Source organism: Podarcis raffonei, chromosome 12, assembly GCF_027172205.1.
Source record: "Podarcis raffonei isolate rPodRaf1 chromosome 12, rPodRaf1.pri, whole genome shotgun sequence".
Classification (NCBI taxonomy): Eukaryota; Metazoa; Chordata; class Lepidosauria; order Squamata; family Lacertidae; genus Podarcis; species Podarcis raffonei.
The window spans coordinates 37,630,069-37,648,040 of record NC_070613.1 but is presented as its reverse complement, the minus strand read 5'-3'; the positions used below and the strand labels follow the sequence as shown (position 1 = coordinate 37,648,040).

The following is a 17,972-nucleotide window of genomic DNA, read 5'->3' as shown; positions in this document are numbered from 1 at the left end:
AACTGAGACATGAAAGCTAGGAGCTAAATGGCACCTTAAACCTAGGTTATGGGCACCACAACAGAATGTCTAGGCTGAAAATGAATGAACTGCAGCTAAAACCTTCTGTTCATTTTTCACATGGTCTAGTCCTCATCTGAAGACTGCAAAAAAACGAAGCCATGCTTTCCCTGCCTGCCCCCTTAATATTCTTATGAGGGTCCCTTAAAACGCTGCCTTTCTGCAAGGGCAACTGAGAGGCAGAACCTATCAGCTTGCCTGACACTGAAGTGATTTCTTGGAAGTCAAGCAGGCAGGAATTTCTCCTCCCATGCCCTCAGCATCAGCAGTCACAGTTTTAATCTGAAATCTTACGTGCAGTGCCCAGAGCTCAGAAATTGCTCATGCCAATGAAATTCCCAATCTCAAAATGTGTCTAGAACAATGGGAGTTTTGAACGCTGGTCAGGACAGAGAATACAAAATTCAAGGCACCTTCTTACCCCATGCCCAGATCCTTCCAAGCAATATAAACTGGATAACAGAATGTGAGAACAGCTCACGAACAGCCCCTGGACTCCCCATGGTCACTTCTAATTGGTTACGCCAATTATTGGAGTTGCTTTTCCCTTACAACTCTCCCTATCTTGTCCCGGTTTCTTCCTAACTCAAAAGTAGTTTCTGTTAAACTCTTAAAGGTTTGAGATACTTGTTTTCCTTCCTTCCATGAGTATTAAATTGGGAGGTGCTGAATCTACATTTTTAGTGCAGTGAGGCTGGGCTTGTGTTCTGCTGGTGTAGCATTCACCTGTTTGCTTGTACAACAGCTCAAAGAATAGAGATTGCTCTTAAGCAGTTAAAATCATTTAAGTGCAGCACGACTAAGAACTTAAATGATAGGCTTCTCATAAATCACATTTATAACCCAGAGTGTATTTCAATTAGAAAACTTGGGTTTCGTTACTCTCAAATATACAATTAAAAAAAACAACCCAACCAGCTGAAATCCTACACAGAATGACTTGTTTTTGCTGGAATTCATCAACACCTTTTTATTTTGGGCTTCGCTGATATGCATGACATGAAGGTCTTCTGAAAGTTTTTAACGAAAGCTTAACTTAGCCTATAATAATATGTCACTGCTTTCAGATGGAAGGAAACTATTCAGACAATTTTCATCATATGCTTCTCACAGGGACTAAGTATAAACTGAAGTGTTATCTTTCACAGTCTCTTAAATTCATAGGCTTATAGACATTTTATTTTCCAGTAAATGCTTCTGAGAAATGGCCTTGTGAGTCAGAATGTGGGTAATATTTACTTTACCATTGCTTTACTGGGGTGGTATGTGTGTGTGGATCAACCAGAATGAAATTTTACAATTAACAGGCTGCTTTAAAAACAAAACAAAGCAAAAACTACAGTGATTTAAGAACACGGCTAGCTTGGCTTCATTTCAGCATTAGTAGGAGGACTTAAATTTCACTTGCTTTCAGGGGAGCTTAAAATTATGTGGCTGAGTACTTTTCGGAAACTGGGTCCTTTGGAGGATTTTGGGAAGGTTACTGAATTGAAATAAGTAACTGCAAATAAACATATTTCTAATTGAAGGAAGAAGCTGCTGAATAGATTTGGGATAACTTCTGCCAAGGCCAGCTAGTTCCCAGGAAGAAAAATCTTGGCTTCACTGAAGTCTTTGTTAGCTCCTTTGTCAGTTTCTTGCTTCATTCTTTGAGGATGAGTGAAGTTCCTGATGCCACGTAGAAATTATCCACACTTAACTTTTGCGCTGCACTTTCTTAGGCAGAGTCTGCACTTAAAAGCTCAGTCTCCAAGCATTCTTTTTTGCTCTGGAACTTTCCCCGCCGAAGCCTGCTCTTTAGCGCTAAATTGGAGCAGAGGTCAATTCGGGTTCTCAATGGATTGCTGTTTGCTCCAATTGAGCTTTAAAGAATGGATTTTTGTAGGGAAAACTCTGGGGCAAAAAAGGGAATTTGGACATGGAACGCAGACCATGCCTGGAAAGAGCAGAGGAAAGGTAAATGTGGATAATCCCATAGCGTGATGACTGTTTTCTAGAAGCTTCTATGGGTGTCGTGGTTTGTTTAACTGTTTTACATGGACTTCCTCTAAGCATGCAAAGTGCCTATAGGATAGTGTTCTTGGGCTAGCGTGGTCATATTTAGAATATGGATAGAATGTATTTTTCAATAAGTTCCCCAGCTATCAAATACCTAGCATCAGTTAATGGTTGAAAGGAGCTGGTCTATAGGTCAGTGGTAGAATATTGCTTTGCAGTGTTGAGGTCCAGAGTTAGGTCTTGATAAGTAGAATTCAAATTGTTGGTACTGACCATTAAAGCTCAAAATGGCTTCGGCTCTATATACCTGAAGGAGCTTCTCCACACTCATTGTTCAGCCCAGACACTGAGGTCTACCACCTACCTTCTGGTGGTTCCCTCACTGCAAGAAGTGAGGTTACAGGGAAACAGGCAGAGGGCCTTCTCAGTAGTGGCGCCCGCCCTGTGGAACACTCTCCTGTCAGAAGTCAAGGAAATAAACAACTATCTGACTTTTAGAAGATATCTGAAGGCAGCCCTGAACAAGGAAGTTTTTTTATGTTTGATGCTTTACTGTGTTGCTGTTTTAATTTGCTGGAAGCTGCCCAGTGTGGCTGGGGCAACCCAGTCAGATGGGTGTCATATAAACAATATAAAACTATATAGAAAGGCCACCAAAGTGGGCGTCTGGGAAGGAGCTGACCGTGTACATAGTCAGAGTACATAGGCAGCTGGCTTATATCAAGTCAGACCATTGGTCCAAATAGCACAATATTGTCAGCACCGACTGGCAGGGTTGCAGGCAGAAGTCTTCCACAGTTCTACCTGGAGACCCCAAGGATTAAACCTGGAACCTTTGGCATGTGAAGAATGTGTTCCACCACAGACCTATGGTCCTTCCCTGAAGGTTAAACTATTGGTATGACCCATTTATGGGGTAGTTCTTCATGCTCAATGTCTGTCGCCTTGCTGGTTTCCTTAATGGGCGCCCACCCTTTCTGAAGTCTACATTCATGATCTCGACACACCCGTGAGTTATTATTTACCCCCTTGTGTTGCAGCTCTTAAGATCGTACTCATCTGCTATGCCTCAGCTGCAGCCTTGCTGAAGTGCTGCCTGATACTTGGCCAGTGCTTGGAACAGTGCCGTTGCAAAGATTTCAGCTCCTGTTCGTCCAAGCGCACTTGTTTGGCTTGGTTTTGAAGAAGTTTTTAATATTGCCAAACTATCAAGAGGCAGAGATCTTCTTCAGGAAAAACAAGCCACAGGCATCCTGCAATCTGATCAGCATGCATTGAGACTAGAAACTCACCCAACAAACTGGGCAGACAGAGGCAGCCTTATTTTAAAGGGGATATTCTCTCACTATTGCTCACCAGTGATCCTGCTCATCCTTTCTCCTTGCCAGTCACAAGTTTCTGCTTCCGGCATGTTCCCTCATCCATAGTTCCCTATTCTTCTGGTGTTCTTTGAGGCTCATATCATTCCCCTCTTTTGCACACCCAGCCCCCTTTTGAGCTCAGACCCTCTTGAACTGCTGTCGTCTTGCCTACAGGCATAAATGAGCTAAGTCAGGCTTCCTGAACTTCGGCCCTCCAGATGCTTTGAGACTACAATTCCTATCATCCCTGACCACTGGTCCTGCTAGCTAGGGATCATGGGAGTTGTAGGCCAAAAACATCTGGAGGCTGAGGAAGCCTGAGCTAAGTTATCTGCTTTTGAGGGAATGAATGAAATTTGTTGGGGTTAAGATGCTGGAATTTTCTGGCCCAGCGAGGAAGTAGCAGCTCCACATTAGTATTCCACATGGATCTTCAGAATGACACTGCAGAATATTCCCACAAAGCCACAGCATTGCTTAAGCCAGTCATGGGCCGGCGTTGCTGGCTTGCCAATGATTTTAAGTAAAGCAAAGTTTTGGATTTCTTTCCTGGGTTCTCCCTGCCATTTGCCTGTTCAATCCCTATGGCTGCGCACATCTGTTTTGCACTATTCTGCTTGCTGATTTAATTGTACATGACTGCACATGCATAGATATCTGAGAGGAAACCACAAAGAGCCACTTGTCCAAAGACAGCGAAGCCAAAGAACTGATGCTTTAACAGATTTCTCCTAGAACAGACTTTTATTTATTTCATTGCTTGATAGCCATAGCACTTAATCTTTTAATGCTGATGTTGAATCTCTCTCTCTCTCTCTCTCTCTCTCTCTATATATATATATATATATATATATATATTGCGGTGGCTGATTTTAAAATTCCTTATGATGTCAAAAACGGTTACGCTCCCATGTGTGCGGATGATTTTTGTTCTAAACCCAATACATAGTGATAGTGGTGAAACAGAAGCACAGACTTTTTTAAAAATCAAAATGTTTGATTTGCTTTAGTGCTAAGGTATAATTAATCCCTAATAGATAACAGGTTTTAAAATAAAGTTCCCAGGAAATGAGTCATGTTAGATGTGCTTTCTCTCATGTGTGTAGATAGATTTTAAAATATGGGTTCTGCATTCTAAAATATGGAGTCCCCTGAAGTGGGAGAGGTCTCCTTTCCAGTGGAGAAGCAAGCTGTCAGCTAGGAGGTACAGGCCCCATGGTACAGGCCCCAGCTTCACCTAGTCAATCCCCAAAATTGAGTCTTGCAGGAGCAGGGCACTGGCTGCTTTGGATCAACTAGATCCAAATCCCCATGGATTCTCTGAAGGGACCAGTCTTTGGACCTTTTAGCTATGCCAGCCTGGAGCTGGTGTACCAAAAAATGAGGCAAAGTAGCCTTCCACACAGCATTCTCCCCTCAGCATTCCTCAGCATTCACCCCCTGGCTTTGGGATGTGGTAGCCATGCTAAAGAGGATGGGGCCCGAACCAATGGGTTCGAATTACGAGAAAGACAGGTTGGACTAAACAAGTAGAGTGCAAACTATTCGACAACAGACTGGACTCTCCTCTGTTAGAAGTTTTAAGCAAAGGCCAGATAGCCACTATCTGAGATGCTGTAGTAGTGGATTGCCTTCATCAGCATGGAGTTGGACCTAGACTCCAGCTGTTTTTGGACTACAACTCCCACTATCCCCAGCTAGCAGGACCAGTGGTCAGAGATGATGGGAAGTGTAATCCAAAAACAGCTGGAGACCCAAGTTTCGGAAACCCTGGACTAGATGAGCTTGGAGGCCCCTTCCAACTCCTTATGTTTCAGTGATTTGGGTCCAGATCCAGGCAATGTTCTCTCTCTCTCTCTCTCTCTCTCTCTCTCTCTCTCTCACACACACACACACACACACATATATGTATCCCCACGCACTGCTGTGAGTGTCCATTAAACATTCTAGGAGTTGATCTCCCTTCTGATCCCTTGAAGATGCACGATCAGGCGCCACACTGACATCCCACAGCCGCTGCCCTCCTCTGCTTTCAAATACAGAGGTCAAAGAGGAAGTTTGGGTCACAGTAAATGTAAGCAAAGACCCTGTATTCGGCTGTTATTTTTTTGTCGTGCATGAATGCCGTTTGGACTGGCGCCCTGTGAACTCTGCTGGCTGATCCCACCCCCACCCCTGCCTGCCCCCACTACTGTATGTTCCTTTTGAAGCTGCGTGGAGAAGGAGAAATGCAGTTGTTTACTGCTTTCACTGAAACTGTGTGTGTGTGTGTGTGTGTGTGTGTGTGTGTGTGTGTGTTTGTATGTGACTTCAGTTTTTTGCAGTTAGGACCGAAGCCTGGAACAGCACTGCCGGCCTCCGTGGAGCATTTAGCAATGTCTAGTCATGGCAGTGATTGGATTAAAGAAAGAGGAGGTCTGTCTGGAACAATGTAAATTATAGCCAGCTCTTACGATTCAAAGGGATCCCAAAGCCAAAGTAAAATTAGGGTGGTGGTTGTGGTTTTAAGCCAGTTAACATTGGCTTATAGAGTGTGTCCCAAATAAATTACCACATCTGGTTCCTGCAAGGGGAAAGACCGGCAGTGGAGTGAGCGTGAAACCTGAACTCTTTCTCACCCTAACTAAAGTGTAGCGGCTGGGTCCATGCTTCATTCCTGTAGTTTAACGTCTCTACTTCTGGACTCGCAAATTAATCGTGCAGAGAAGGGGAAAAAATGGGTGTGGGTGTGTTATTGTTCACGACACAATCCCTCCTCCTTTTTGGTTTTTAAAATATTCACCTTGTTTCTAAGTTTTGCATGTATGCTGTTGCTGCAACTGCAGCCCAATTTCAGCCCCCTTCCCTTTCTACTCCTATCCTGCCAATAATGGAGGGGGAGAAGTTCTCGCTGCTTCTAGGAATATTGTGTTGTGTCCTAGTAAAATAAGCTTTGCCAACAAAGGTCCGTATAGTTAAAGCTATGGTTTTCCCAGTAGTGATGTCTGGAAGTGAGAGCTGGACCATCAAGAAGGCTGATCGCCGAAGAATTGATGCTTTTGAATGATGGTGCTGGAGGAGACTCTTGAGAGTCCCATGGACTGCAAGAAGAACAAACCTATCCATTCTGAAGGAAATCAGCCCTGAGTGCTCACTGGAAGGACAGATTGTGAAGCTGAGGCTCCAATACTTTGGCCACCTTGTGAGAAGAGAAGACTCCCGGGAAAAGACCCTGATGTTGGGAAAGATGGAGGGCACAAGGAAAAGGGGACGACAGAGGACGAGATGGTTGGACAGTGTTCTCGAAGCTACAAACATGAGTCTGACCAAACTGCGGGAGGCAGTGGAAGACTGGAGTGCCTGGCGTGCTCTGGTCCAGAGGGTCACGAAGAGTCGGACACGACTAAACGACTAAACAACAACAACAAAATAAGCTGGGAAGGTAGCTCAGTAGTGGAGCATTTGCTCTGCATGTAGAAGGTCCCTGGTGTATCCAGTTTAAAAGAATCAGGTGGTGAGTAGGGCAATATGGCCTGAGGCTGTATAAAGCAACTCCCTGAGGGCGGTGTGCTATTTCGAAGCACATTGCAAGAAATAGGTCCACCACTCGGGCTGGGCAATATATCGATACATTGCCCAAAACTGGTTTGAAGTCCACATCATGATATCGATTTCATAATTTTTGACCTGGCAATATATTGCAAATCATGGTGTGTGGGTGTGTGCTATGCAAAAATCACAATGCGGGAAAAACAGTGAAGCTAGCCAATGCTTCTCTCGATTCCTGCAGCTCCTGTTAACTCGGTCAGCTCAGCTCTCCCCTGCTTCCTGCAGGGGGAAGCGCGTCACAAGAGCAGGCGCCAGCAAAAATCACAATACGGGAAAAACCATGAAGCCAGCCAATGTCTCTACATAGCTCGATCCTCATGTCAGACACTGTGATATATCAGTACATCATGATGTTTAGCTGGTGATATATCACGATGTTGAAAACCAGGTGATGGGACGCGGGTGGCGCTGTGGTCTAAACCACTGAGCCTCTTGGGCTTGCTGATTGGAAGGTCGGTGGTTTGAATCCCCACGATGGGGTGAGCTCCCGTTGCTCTGTCCCAGCTCCTGCCAACCTAGCAGTTTGAAAGCATGCCTATGCAAGTAGATAACTAGGTACCTCTGTGATGGGAAGGTAAATGGCATTTCCGTGCACTCTGGCACTCGTCATGCGCCAGTAGCGGTTTAGTCATGCTGGCCACATGTCCTGGAAAACTGTCTGTAGACAAACACCGGCTCCCTTGGCCTGAAAGTGAGATGAGCGCCACACCCCATAGTCACCTTTGACTGGACTTAACCATCCAGGGGTCCTTTACCTTTACCTGAAAACCAGGTGTTCAGAACATGTTATGAAGGCTGTACTTTTTTTTTTTTTTTGTATTAAAAACGTAGAAACTTGCCTTATCCTGAGTCAGACCGTTGATTTCAGGCAGGGAATGTTTCCCAACTCTACCAAGAGAAGACAAGGATTGGGGCTGGGACCTTCTGATGCAAGTAGGACTACCCCATTGCAGATTTAGGAAGCTGTGTTTGCTGTAACAGCCTTCTGTCTCCGTTTACTCAGCATCTTGGTAATCGTACTTCTTCTGACATTGTTAGTTTCGATCTGAAGTACAAATCAGTGCTCCCAATTCAAACGGCTAAACTTTTGGAAAGGAAGAGGTTAATCATTGACAGTAGGCTTTTAACAAAAAGATCTGTAGTAATGCTAATGAGGAAATAGCCCAGTGACCTCTGGCAACCTGATGGACTCTCCTGTTCAGATGTGGAAGAGACTTCTGCTGCCAACTTGGTTTGAAAATATTGTAAAATCCAAATGCCACGTCGGTGTCCTTCAGCAGGCTCTGTGCTTCTGCAGGAATCACTGTGCCAGACAACTGCTAAGACAAGTCTGATTCTCGTTCACCTTCAAGGCTTTGGCTGTTGGCGCCAGAAGTAAAGATCCTCTGGGATAATTTGAAGACACTGACTGATGTTGTTTGCTTTTTAGCGGTGAAGGAATATTACAGTGGTACCTCGGGTTACATACGCTTCAGATTACATACACTTCAGGTTACAGACTCCACTAACCCAGAAATAGTGCTTCAGGTTAAGAACTTTGCTTCAGGATGAGAACAGAAATTGTGCTCCGGCGGCGCGGCAGCAGCGGGAGGCCCCATTAGCTAAAGTGGTGCTTCAGGTTAAGAACAGTTTCAGGTTAAGTATGGACCTCCGGAACGAATTAAGTACTTAACCTGAGGTACCACTGTATGTCTGTATGCTAAGGAGAAAACCTGTGAAAATGAGAATATGGACTCAGCAATGCAACACGGTTCTAAACATATTTGAAAGAGCATTATCATTTGATTAGAGCTAGCATATTATCTTATTTCACAGGACTGCTTCTGCCCAAAACGAGAGGTCGTCTGTTTGATTTGTACTTAGATTAGAGACTATGCTCCTGAGCCACATTACAGTCATTGCTCAATGAGTCCGTGGCTGAGCTGGATTTGCATTAGTATTTTTGGTCTGGATCCAACATGCCATACCATTGGGTGATTTTGGTCCAGTCGTAACAGATCGCTGAGCTATGTATGAGCTTGTGTGACTTGATGGTCGTAGCGATGAGTTAGTATGCGGAAACCCCAGTTTCAAATCTTTCTGAGTCCTGCTGTGCATTTCTTGTGTACACATCAGATGCTTTTAAAATGTACAGTATATCTAAAACTGTAAATGAAAACACACATTCTGCAGGGGGGGGGGAATCTGTTGTCTCATTTCACCATTTGTGATTCAGTTTATTTAGCTGCTATCGCCCCCTTTGCTCTCAGAATGCGGCAGACTTTTCACTGTATATTTTGTGCCAGAGCACAAGCGCATAAGACCAAGTACAATAAACAAAATACACCCAATTAAGCATGGAGGGCATGTAGACATGCGACGTTGGACATGCCGTTTATGTATTCAAGGCATTTGTATATCTTCATAAATATTTATCCCGAGGAAGTTTACATTGCAAATTTCAATGCAATGAGCCACTCATTGACTCTGTTCCGACTACAGTATTTTCGTGGAACAGTATTCTCTTTGTCTTATTGCATTTCTTTTACTTAGAGTTGGAAGGGGACCATAAGGGTCACGTACTCCAGCCCCTCGCAATGTAGGAATCTCTTTTCTCAACATGGAGCTTGAATTTAAATTTCACATAAATTTAATGAGCAAATGACATTTAATAAGAAGAACATAAGAGGTAGGACACAACCATTGTGGCTACAAGTCTTGTCCTCCATGAATTTGTTCAGTCCTCTTCCAAAGCCTTCCAAGTTGGTGGTGGCTGTCACTGCCTCTTGTAGGATTGAGTTCCATCATGTAACTATGTGCTGTGCAAAGAAGCACTTTCTTTTGTCTGTTATGAATCTCCCAACATTCAGCTTCATTGTGTGGCCATGAGTTCTAGTGTTTTGAGAGAGGCAGGAAATTTTTCTCGATCCACTTTCTTCATGCCCAGTGCCGGATCGACGTATAAACTAAACAAGCTATAGCTTAGGGCCCCACTCTCTTGGGAGCCCCCCCCCCAAAAAAATAAGAAAAAAACACAGGATGTACATTTCCAAAATATAAGATAAAAAACAAATAAAATAAAACCTACATATTGCAACAGTGTTTTGTGTTGTGTAGGCTGCTATGATGTAAGGAATGGGCCCCGCCTGCTAGCCTGCTCCCTAAAATATCACTGGTTTGCTCATTTCTATATATAGGGTGCCTACATTCTGCATGGACTGGTTATTTTGTTATGTGCAAATGGCTTTAGATACCTATTAGGTCCAAAAATTACCATATAGGATTCAACACAAAAAACAGTGACAATTTGTTGTTAACAAAGAACAGCTGGACATATAAAGGGCCCCATTACCTTCAGTAGCTTAGGGCCTCATCAAACCTAAATCTGACACTGTTCATGCCATGCATAATTTTATAAACTCTTCTATCCTGTTGCCTCTTACTTACGTGGTCTCTTAAAGTCTCAATTACTGCAACTAATTCCTCACAGAGCAGTCGCTCCCTCCCATTGTTAATTTTGGTCGCCCTTTTCTGAACCTTTTCACAACTCTGCAATTTCATTCTGTGGGGATTAATGTGAGCTACAAAGCCCCTAATCTAATTTTTATTGAATGTGTTGGAACCAAACGTATGTCCTGGAAGCAGCGTTTTCTCTTATTTAAACTATATATATTTCTTTTTATAATTCTACAGGCCATTGTTCGAGGCGGAGGACACATCCTGCCCTATGACCAGCCAGAAAGATGTTTGGACATGATCGACAGATTTATATCAGGGAGGGGATTCAAAGCCTAATGGGCACTGAAATCTCAGCTTCAGTGCTGCAGCTCTTCTGAATTCTCCACAAGAGATTTTAGGGGCCGATAGGAAAACTTGTACTGTGTATAAATAAACTGTTTTAATCTGCTCAGTTACAATCTTGAGTCTGTTGTCCTTGTCACTGGCTCAGCTTTCCCTGCTGTGGTGCAATTTTGAACCTGGTATTACAGAGGAAACTTTTTTTTTGACATGGTTCCAGAATCCCTCATAGGCTGAAGTTATTCACATGGAAAAAGGGTTACACGTTACACTGTTGAGACTACATAAAATAGACAACGGCCATTTTTCATATGTGGGTGGGGGGGGTGTTCAGTTCCTGGCCCCCATGCGCACCAGCCTGTTCTGCCCCCTTTTTGCCCTCTTCTGAGTCCCAAAGGACTTATTCATTGGCGGTCATGCGTCAATTGGATGTGCACACATTGGCCACTGGCTGTACAAAGCAGCTTTGAACAAACTCTTTCAGGATCCTATACGTAGCCAGTCATGCCAGCTGAGGCTTTGTGGGGTTTTTGAGTCTTTGAGTCTCAAGAGGGAACCACATAATTACAGTGGTACCTCGGTTCTCAAACTTAATCCGTTCCAGAAGTCCGTTCCAAAATCAAAGCGTTCCAAAACCAAGGTGCTCTTTCCCATAGAAAATATTGCAAAATGGATTAATCCGTTCCAGACTTTTAAAAACAACCCCTAAAACAGCAATTTAACATGAATTTTACTATCTAACGAGACGATCCATAAAATGAAAGAAATAAAACAATGTACTGCAGCCACGGAATCAATCAATCAGTAGCTGAACTGGGTTCCACACAGTCACAAAAACAAAAAAAGAGAGCCACAAAACCACAAAATAAATAGTAAAAACAGACAGACCTCAGTGTAACACTCAAAACAGAAGTGTGGCACTCAAAATGGAGCATGTTTGGCTTCCAAAAAGAGTTCGCAAACCGGAACATTTACTTCCAGGTTTGCAGTGTTTGGGTTCCAAGTTGTTTGAGTACCAAGGCATTTGAGAACCAAGGTACCACTGTACTGTGGAACGGGGCTGAACTGCTGATGTTCTCCTGGCATGAGGTACATGGCTGGGCCTCTGCTCAACTGTCCATGTGTTAGAAGAGATATCTGAAGTGAAGACTTCAGATGTAGGTATGTAGCTTCTTCACTACAGATACCCATTTTAACACACGGCCTTCTCAGCCAGCACCATGCTGGCCTCACTTTTGAGTAATTGATATGTAAAGGGGGCTTTATTCTCTGACTTGGGGCTTCCCCTCATTGCTTTAACTCTACTGCAAAACAACAGACAGATGTATAAATGGCACTTTCTTTTACTGGACACATAGAACAAAAATAGGAACCCATTAAAGGAACTGGAAGTAGGAAGAAATAGAAAGACAAAGGAGATATTTATTAATCTGACGTGTTTTGGACCCTACTGTTCATTCTTCAGGGAAATTCGGGAAAATAAAGACTTGACATTTATATGTCCTGCCTCTCTTCTGAGTTTTCCCAAAGAAGGACCAGAAGAGTCTGAAATGCATTAGATTAATAAATCTCCCTCTTGTCTACCGTTTTGCTTCCGTCTAAGTGAAATTATTTTAAATAAATCTCCCCCCACAAAAAATCCTTAAACCCCACCCCTTTCCAGTTTTTCCTATTGTTTTGCTCTCATCTGTAGACTCCTGAACATCAAAAATAATCCACTTAATGATATTGTTGTACACACCCCACTTCTCTAAACAGAAGTTCCAGGAGCATGATACTAACCTGGGCTCTGTTCATACGCCATTTTGTAACATTTGAGTTTATTCACAAAGAGTTTGTATGTAGGTGAACTAAGCTGCAGATGTTTTGAACTACAACTCCCACCAGCCCCAGGCCTCATTGGGGTTGATGGGAGTTGTAGTCCAAAGCATTTGGAGGCCTCCAGGTTGGAGAAAGCCAGTTTCTCCAAGACACAGTCCAATCCATTGTCTCACATCTGATCTCACAGGGAAAGACAGCCCACAAAAGACTAGGAACCTCTGTCTCTTCCTCGCTATCTTACTCAACAATTATCTTTCTTTGGTTCCCTTTTGCAGAACATTATCCTTGGCTGGGGAGGACAGGGGATTCCAAATCTATAATTCTCAATTATAGAAGAGATTTTAAATTACTGTGACCAAAAGCCTCCCGGGCCTATTCAGAAGCCTGTATTGAGCTGAAAGCTTATTTCCGATGCTTCAGAAAACGACAAAAATAACAAAAGCCTGCAAATAGGAATAGCAAGCAAACTTGCAGAGTTTAATTTTCTGGATGCGCGATGTATGCACGCTCTGACAATTTGGTCCTTTCTCATGTATATTTTCATGATTCAGTGGTTGTTATCTCAAATGTCTTTGACAAAAAAAGGAGAGAAAGTGCATCTCCATCGAGCACTTGCTCATCAAATTGCAAGCATTTTCAAGGAAATCAGCCTTGCCTTGGACCCTAACTGCTTACTGGTACTTCTATTGAACTGCTGAGATTACCAAGCCCTCTTTATGGCTCCCAAACAGACATCTGGGGGAGCCAGAGGACTTCTCTGGTTAGTTGCAATACCACCCTTAACTGTTACATATGCATATGGACTTACCCATTTGCTTAAATTGGGCTGGAGGACAAGGTCTGTGCCATGACCTAGATTGGTGGAACTAACATCAAAACAGTGGACACTTTGCAGGTACCTGCAACAGATCAGGTGCTGCTGCTTTCCCCCAATGCTGCTAGGGGTGAGCCTGCTGGACGAAAGGGCCCCCAGAGTGGCTGTTCGCTGGAGCTGCCCTGACAACACAGTACAGTGGTACCTCGGGTTAAGTACTTAATTCGTTTCAGAGGTCCGTTCTTAACCTGAAGCACCACTTTAGCTAATGGGGCCTCCTGCTGCCGCTGCACCGCTGGAGCACGATTTCTGTTCTCATCCTGAAGCAAAGTTCTTAACCTGAGGTGCTATTTCTGGGTTAGCAGAGTCTGTAACCTGAAGCGTATGTAATCCAAGGTACCACTGTACCGGCCTTGGCTCTGGACTTGCTTTCCTTAGAAAGGCACTGGATTATCACAGTCCAGTCGAAGCAAAATACAAACAAAAACTGCACCCTATCGAAAAACAAAAGCACCTATAGAGGTAAAGCTCTTATCACCCCAAGATTATTCGTTTTCAGTCCCAGTGCCTTTTGCATTGTATTTATTTAAACAGTATGTACGTACCGCTTAGTTGTGGTCATCTCTATGCGGTATAAAAGAAATGCAATACAGAAATGTTAAAAATATTTAAAACTATAAAACCAGGCTTCAATTAAAATAGCTGGTGGATTTTTTATTTTTTTAAAGTAATAATAATTATTATTTATTTATACCCCGCCCATCTGCCTGGGTTTCCAACAGAATGATGATGATGATGATAATAATTAATAATAATAATAATAATAATAATAATAATAATAATAATGTGAGAAAACATTTAAAACTTCCCTAAACAGGGGGGTACAGGTAGTGCTGAAAGTTGAACAGAGAATGGGTCTGTCTGACCTCAACTAGAAGGGAATTCCATAAACGTGGGCCCGCAATACTGAAGACACAATTCCTGGTGAATGTGAACCATGTATTCAAACCATAGGGGACTACGAACAGTGACTCACCCCAAAACCTCAGTGATCGGATAGGGATTAGGTGGTCCTTAAGTTATCTTGGACCCTTGTTACTAAGGACTCTGTAAATCAATACATCAGAATATTGGTGCATTAGAATTTAAATTCTAAAAGGGAGCATTCCTGAAATGGTTTCTTAGTTCATTGTGGAAAAGTGCATCTCTCTCTTGAAGGGCATATACATGGGGTGTTGGAATTCCTGTATTTTACTGAATCTAAGAAGATTGGTTTGTATAGGACATATTTGCCAACACAAATCACTAACATTTCCACGTTTCCACTTCTTACCAGATATAAACTTGTTTCTTTGAAACGCAGTGGTGGAAGTCCAGCTTGAAATCGCTGTTCATGAGGATGTCAAATAATATTAAATCCACCAAAGTGTAGCTTATGCTGGATACTAGTGAGTTCACAGGACATACCGTTTTGATAAATACATTACACTTAACAAGACAAAAGCTCTTGGTTGTGTCTTGGGGATAGAATGTCAAAGTTCACTTCTTTAATTTCCTGTACTCTCTCTCTCGCTCTCTTTTTTAGAACTTCCACTTGAGGATTTGGGAAAGATGATATGTGCACATCCTGAATAACTAGCAAGAAACATTAAAAGAATGAAAGTAAATTTTCTAATCTGGACCTTTGTCTACGTCTTTGAAGCCTCTCAGCAGTTTTTGCTTTTAAAAGAGGGAACGTTATCTTATTCTACATGTCAGAATTTTCACTATTTGGCATTATTTTATCTCCCCACAAAAAGAGATTCGATAGATGACTTTGTTGTTGTTGTTGTTTAGTCGTTTAGTCGTGTCCGACTCTTCGTGACCCCATGGACCAGAGCACGCCAGGCACCTCTGTCCTCCACTACCTCCCGCAGTTTGGTCAAACTCATGCTGGTAACCTCGAAAACACTATCCAACCATCTCATCCTCTGTCGCCCCCTTCTCCTTGTGCCCTCCATCTTTCCCAGCATCAGTGTCTTCTCCAGGGAGTCTTCTCTTCTCATGAGGTGGCCAAAGTACTGGAGCCTCAGCTTCACGATCTGTCCTTCCAGTGAGCACTCAGGGCTGATTTCGTTAAGAATGGATGCATTTGATCTTCTTGCAGTCCATGGGACTCTCAAGAGTCTTCTCCAGCACCATAATTCAAAAGCATCAATTCTACGGCGATCAGCCTTCTTTATGGTCCAGCTCTCACTTCCATACATCACTACCGGGAAAACCATGGCTTTAACTATACGGACCTTTGTTGGCAAGGTGACGTCTCTACTTCTCAAGATGCTGTCTAGGCCTGTCATTGCCCTTCTCCCAAGAAGCAGGCGTCTTTTAATTTCGTGGCTGCTGTCACCATCTGCAGTGATCATGGAGCCCAAGAAAGTAAAATCTCTCACTGCCTCCATTTCTTCCCCTTCTATTTGCCAGGAGGTGATGGGACCAGTGGCCATGATCTTCGTTTTTTTGATGTTGAGCTTCAGACCATATTTTGCACTCTCCTCTTTCACCCTCATTAAAAGGTTCTTTAATTCCTCCTCACTTTCTGCCATCAAGGTTGTGTCATCTGCATATCTGAGGTTGTTGATATTTCTTCCGGCAATCTTAATTCCAGCTTGGGATTCATCCAGCCCAGCCTTTCGCATGATGTATTCTGCGTATAAATTAAATAAGCAGGGAGACAAAATACAGCCTTGTCGTACGCCTTTCCCAATTTTGAACCAATCAGTTGTTCCATATCCAGTTCTAACTGTAGCTTCTTGTCCCACATAGAGATTTCTCAGGAGACAGATGAGGTGATCAGGCACTCCCATTTCTTTAAGAACTTGCCATAGTTTGCTGTGGTCGACACAGTCAAAGGCTTTTGCATAGTCAATGAAGCAGAAGTAGATGTCTTTCTGGAACTCTCTAGCTTTCTCCATAATCCAGCGCATGTTTGCAATTTGGTCTCTGGTTCCTCTGCCTCTTCTAAATCCAGCTAGCACTTCTGGGAGTTCTCGATCCACATACTGTTTGAGCCTTCCTTGTAGAATTTTAAGCATAACCTTGCTAGTGTGTGAAATGAGTGCAATTGTGCGGTAGTTGGAGCATTCTTTGGCACTGCCCTTCTTTGGGATTGGGATGTAAACTGATCTTCTCCAATCTTCTGGCCACTGCTGAGTTTTCCAAATTTGCTGGCATATTGAGTGTAGCACCTTAACAGCATCATCTTTTAAAATTTTAAATAGTTCAGCTGGAATACCATCACTACCACTGGCCTTGTTATTTGCAGTGCTTTCTAAGGCCCATTTGACTTCACTTTCCAGGATGTCTGGCTCAAGGTCAGCAACCACACTACCTGGGGTGTACGAGACATCCATATCTTTCTGGTATAATTCCTCTGTGTATTCTTGCCACCTCTTCTTGATGTCTTCTGCTTCTGTTAGGTCCTTACCACTTTTGTCCTTTATTATGGTAATCTTTGTACGAAATGTTCCTTTCATGATAGATGACTTAGCACATCAGTTTATACAGTGTCTTGTCCTGCCCTCTATTTGTGTACTTTTTATGGTGTAAAATATTCCTATATCCTTGTTTCCATGCTTTCTTCCTGTTTGTCATTTATTTTTAGATTTAGCTGCACTTTGATGAGAGAGGAAAGGATGGAGAGTTCCAGACCTTCTGAGCTCCTAAAATAACAGCATTAAGAAACAAACCGGCAGACCCTGCAACCTAGAAAGGGAGACCCAGAAGGATCTCCTTGGTTGATAGGTTAAAAGCCATGAAGACGTCCTGGAAAATCACCAGGGTTGCACATCTCTAGTCTCTCCTCCAGCAAAGGTCATTCTCCCTGGTGACCAAAGCAATTTTGGTCCTAAAACAGCTAGAATAGGGTTACCAGACGTCCCCGGGGACAGTCCCCAGATTTGCAGATCTGTCCCCGGATAAATTCCGTCTCTGGAATATCCCCAGATTTGCAAATCTGTCCCCGGGAAATGTGGCAGCGGCAGCCTCAGCAGCCCGGAGCCAGCCTGTTAGCGCAGTTGGCTCTGGCTGGCTTCAGGAGCTGCTCGCGGCCATGGTGCAGGAAAAATGGTGGGCAGTGAGCAGCGAGCGGCTCCTGAAGCCAGCCAGAGCCAACTGCACTACCAGGCTGGCCCCTCCTGGGCAACGGCCGCCCGCTTGTGACTCCCCAGATCTGTCAAAACAAAGGGGGAAGGAGATTGGGGAAGGCTCAGGAGTCACGGGTGGGTGACGTGCCATTGCCCAGTTTTTTTAAATCTCTGCACATTTATGTTTCACAGGGTATGAAAGAAGGGCTTTGCACATTTATACAATATGCATGTGTGCTTGGGCCCAGGGTCTTTTGCCTCACCGTTCCCACTACTCACTCCCTGTTGTTACTCAGCTTCCCCCCCCAAAAAAAGGGTGTCCCCGGATTCATTGAAAAAAATCTGGTAACCATAAGCTAGAAGCCAGATTGAAATGGGTCTAGAGATAATATATTTCCTCCAAGATGTCTGGAATTGGCAGCTACTACCCAC

General features: G+C 43.5%; 1 protein-coding gene across 5 annotated transcripts in view; it reads left to right on the top strand.

Moving 5' to 3' along the window:
* CPVL (carboxypeptidase vitellogenic like) overlaps positions 1 to 10,903 on the top strand; it is a 60,398-nt gene extending 49,495 nt beyond the window's left edge. For all 5 annotated transcript variants that reach the window (XM_053359576.1, XM_053359578.1, XM_053359577.1 and 2 more), the window contains exon 13: positions 10,680 to 10,903. In XM_053359576.1, the coding sequence (XP_053215551.1) occupies positions 10,680 to 10,781 (102 nt within the window). In that variant the 3' untranslated portion in view covers positions 10,782 to 10,903. The remainder of the gene's footprint in view (positions 1 to 10,679) is intronic.
* Positions 10,904 to 17,972: the final 7,069 nt, after the last annotated feature.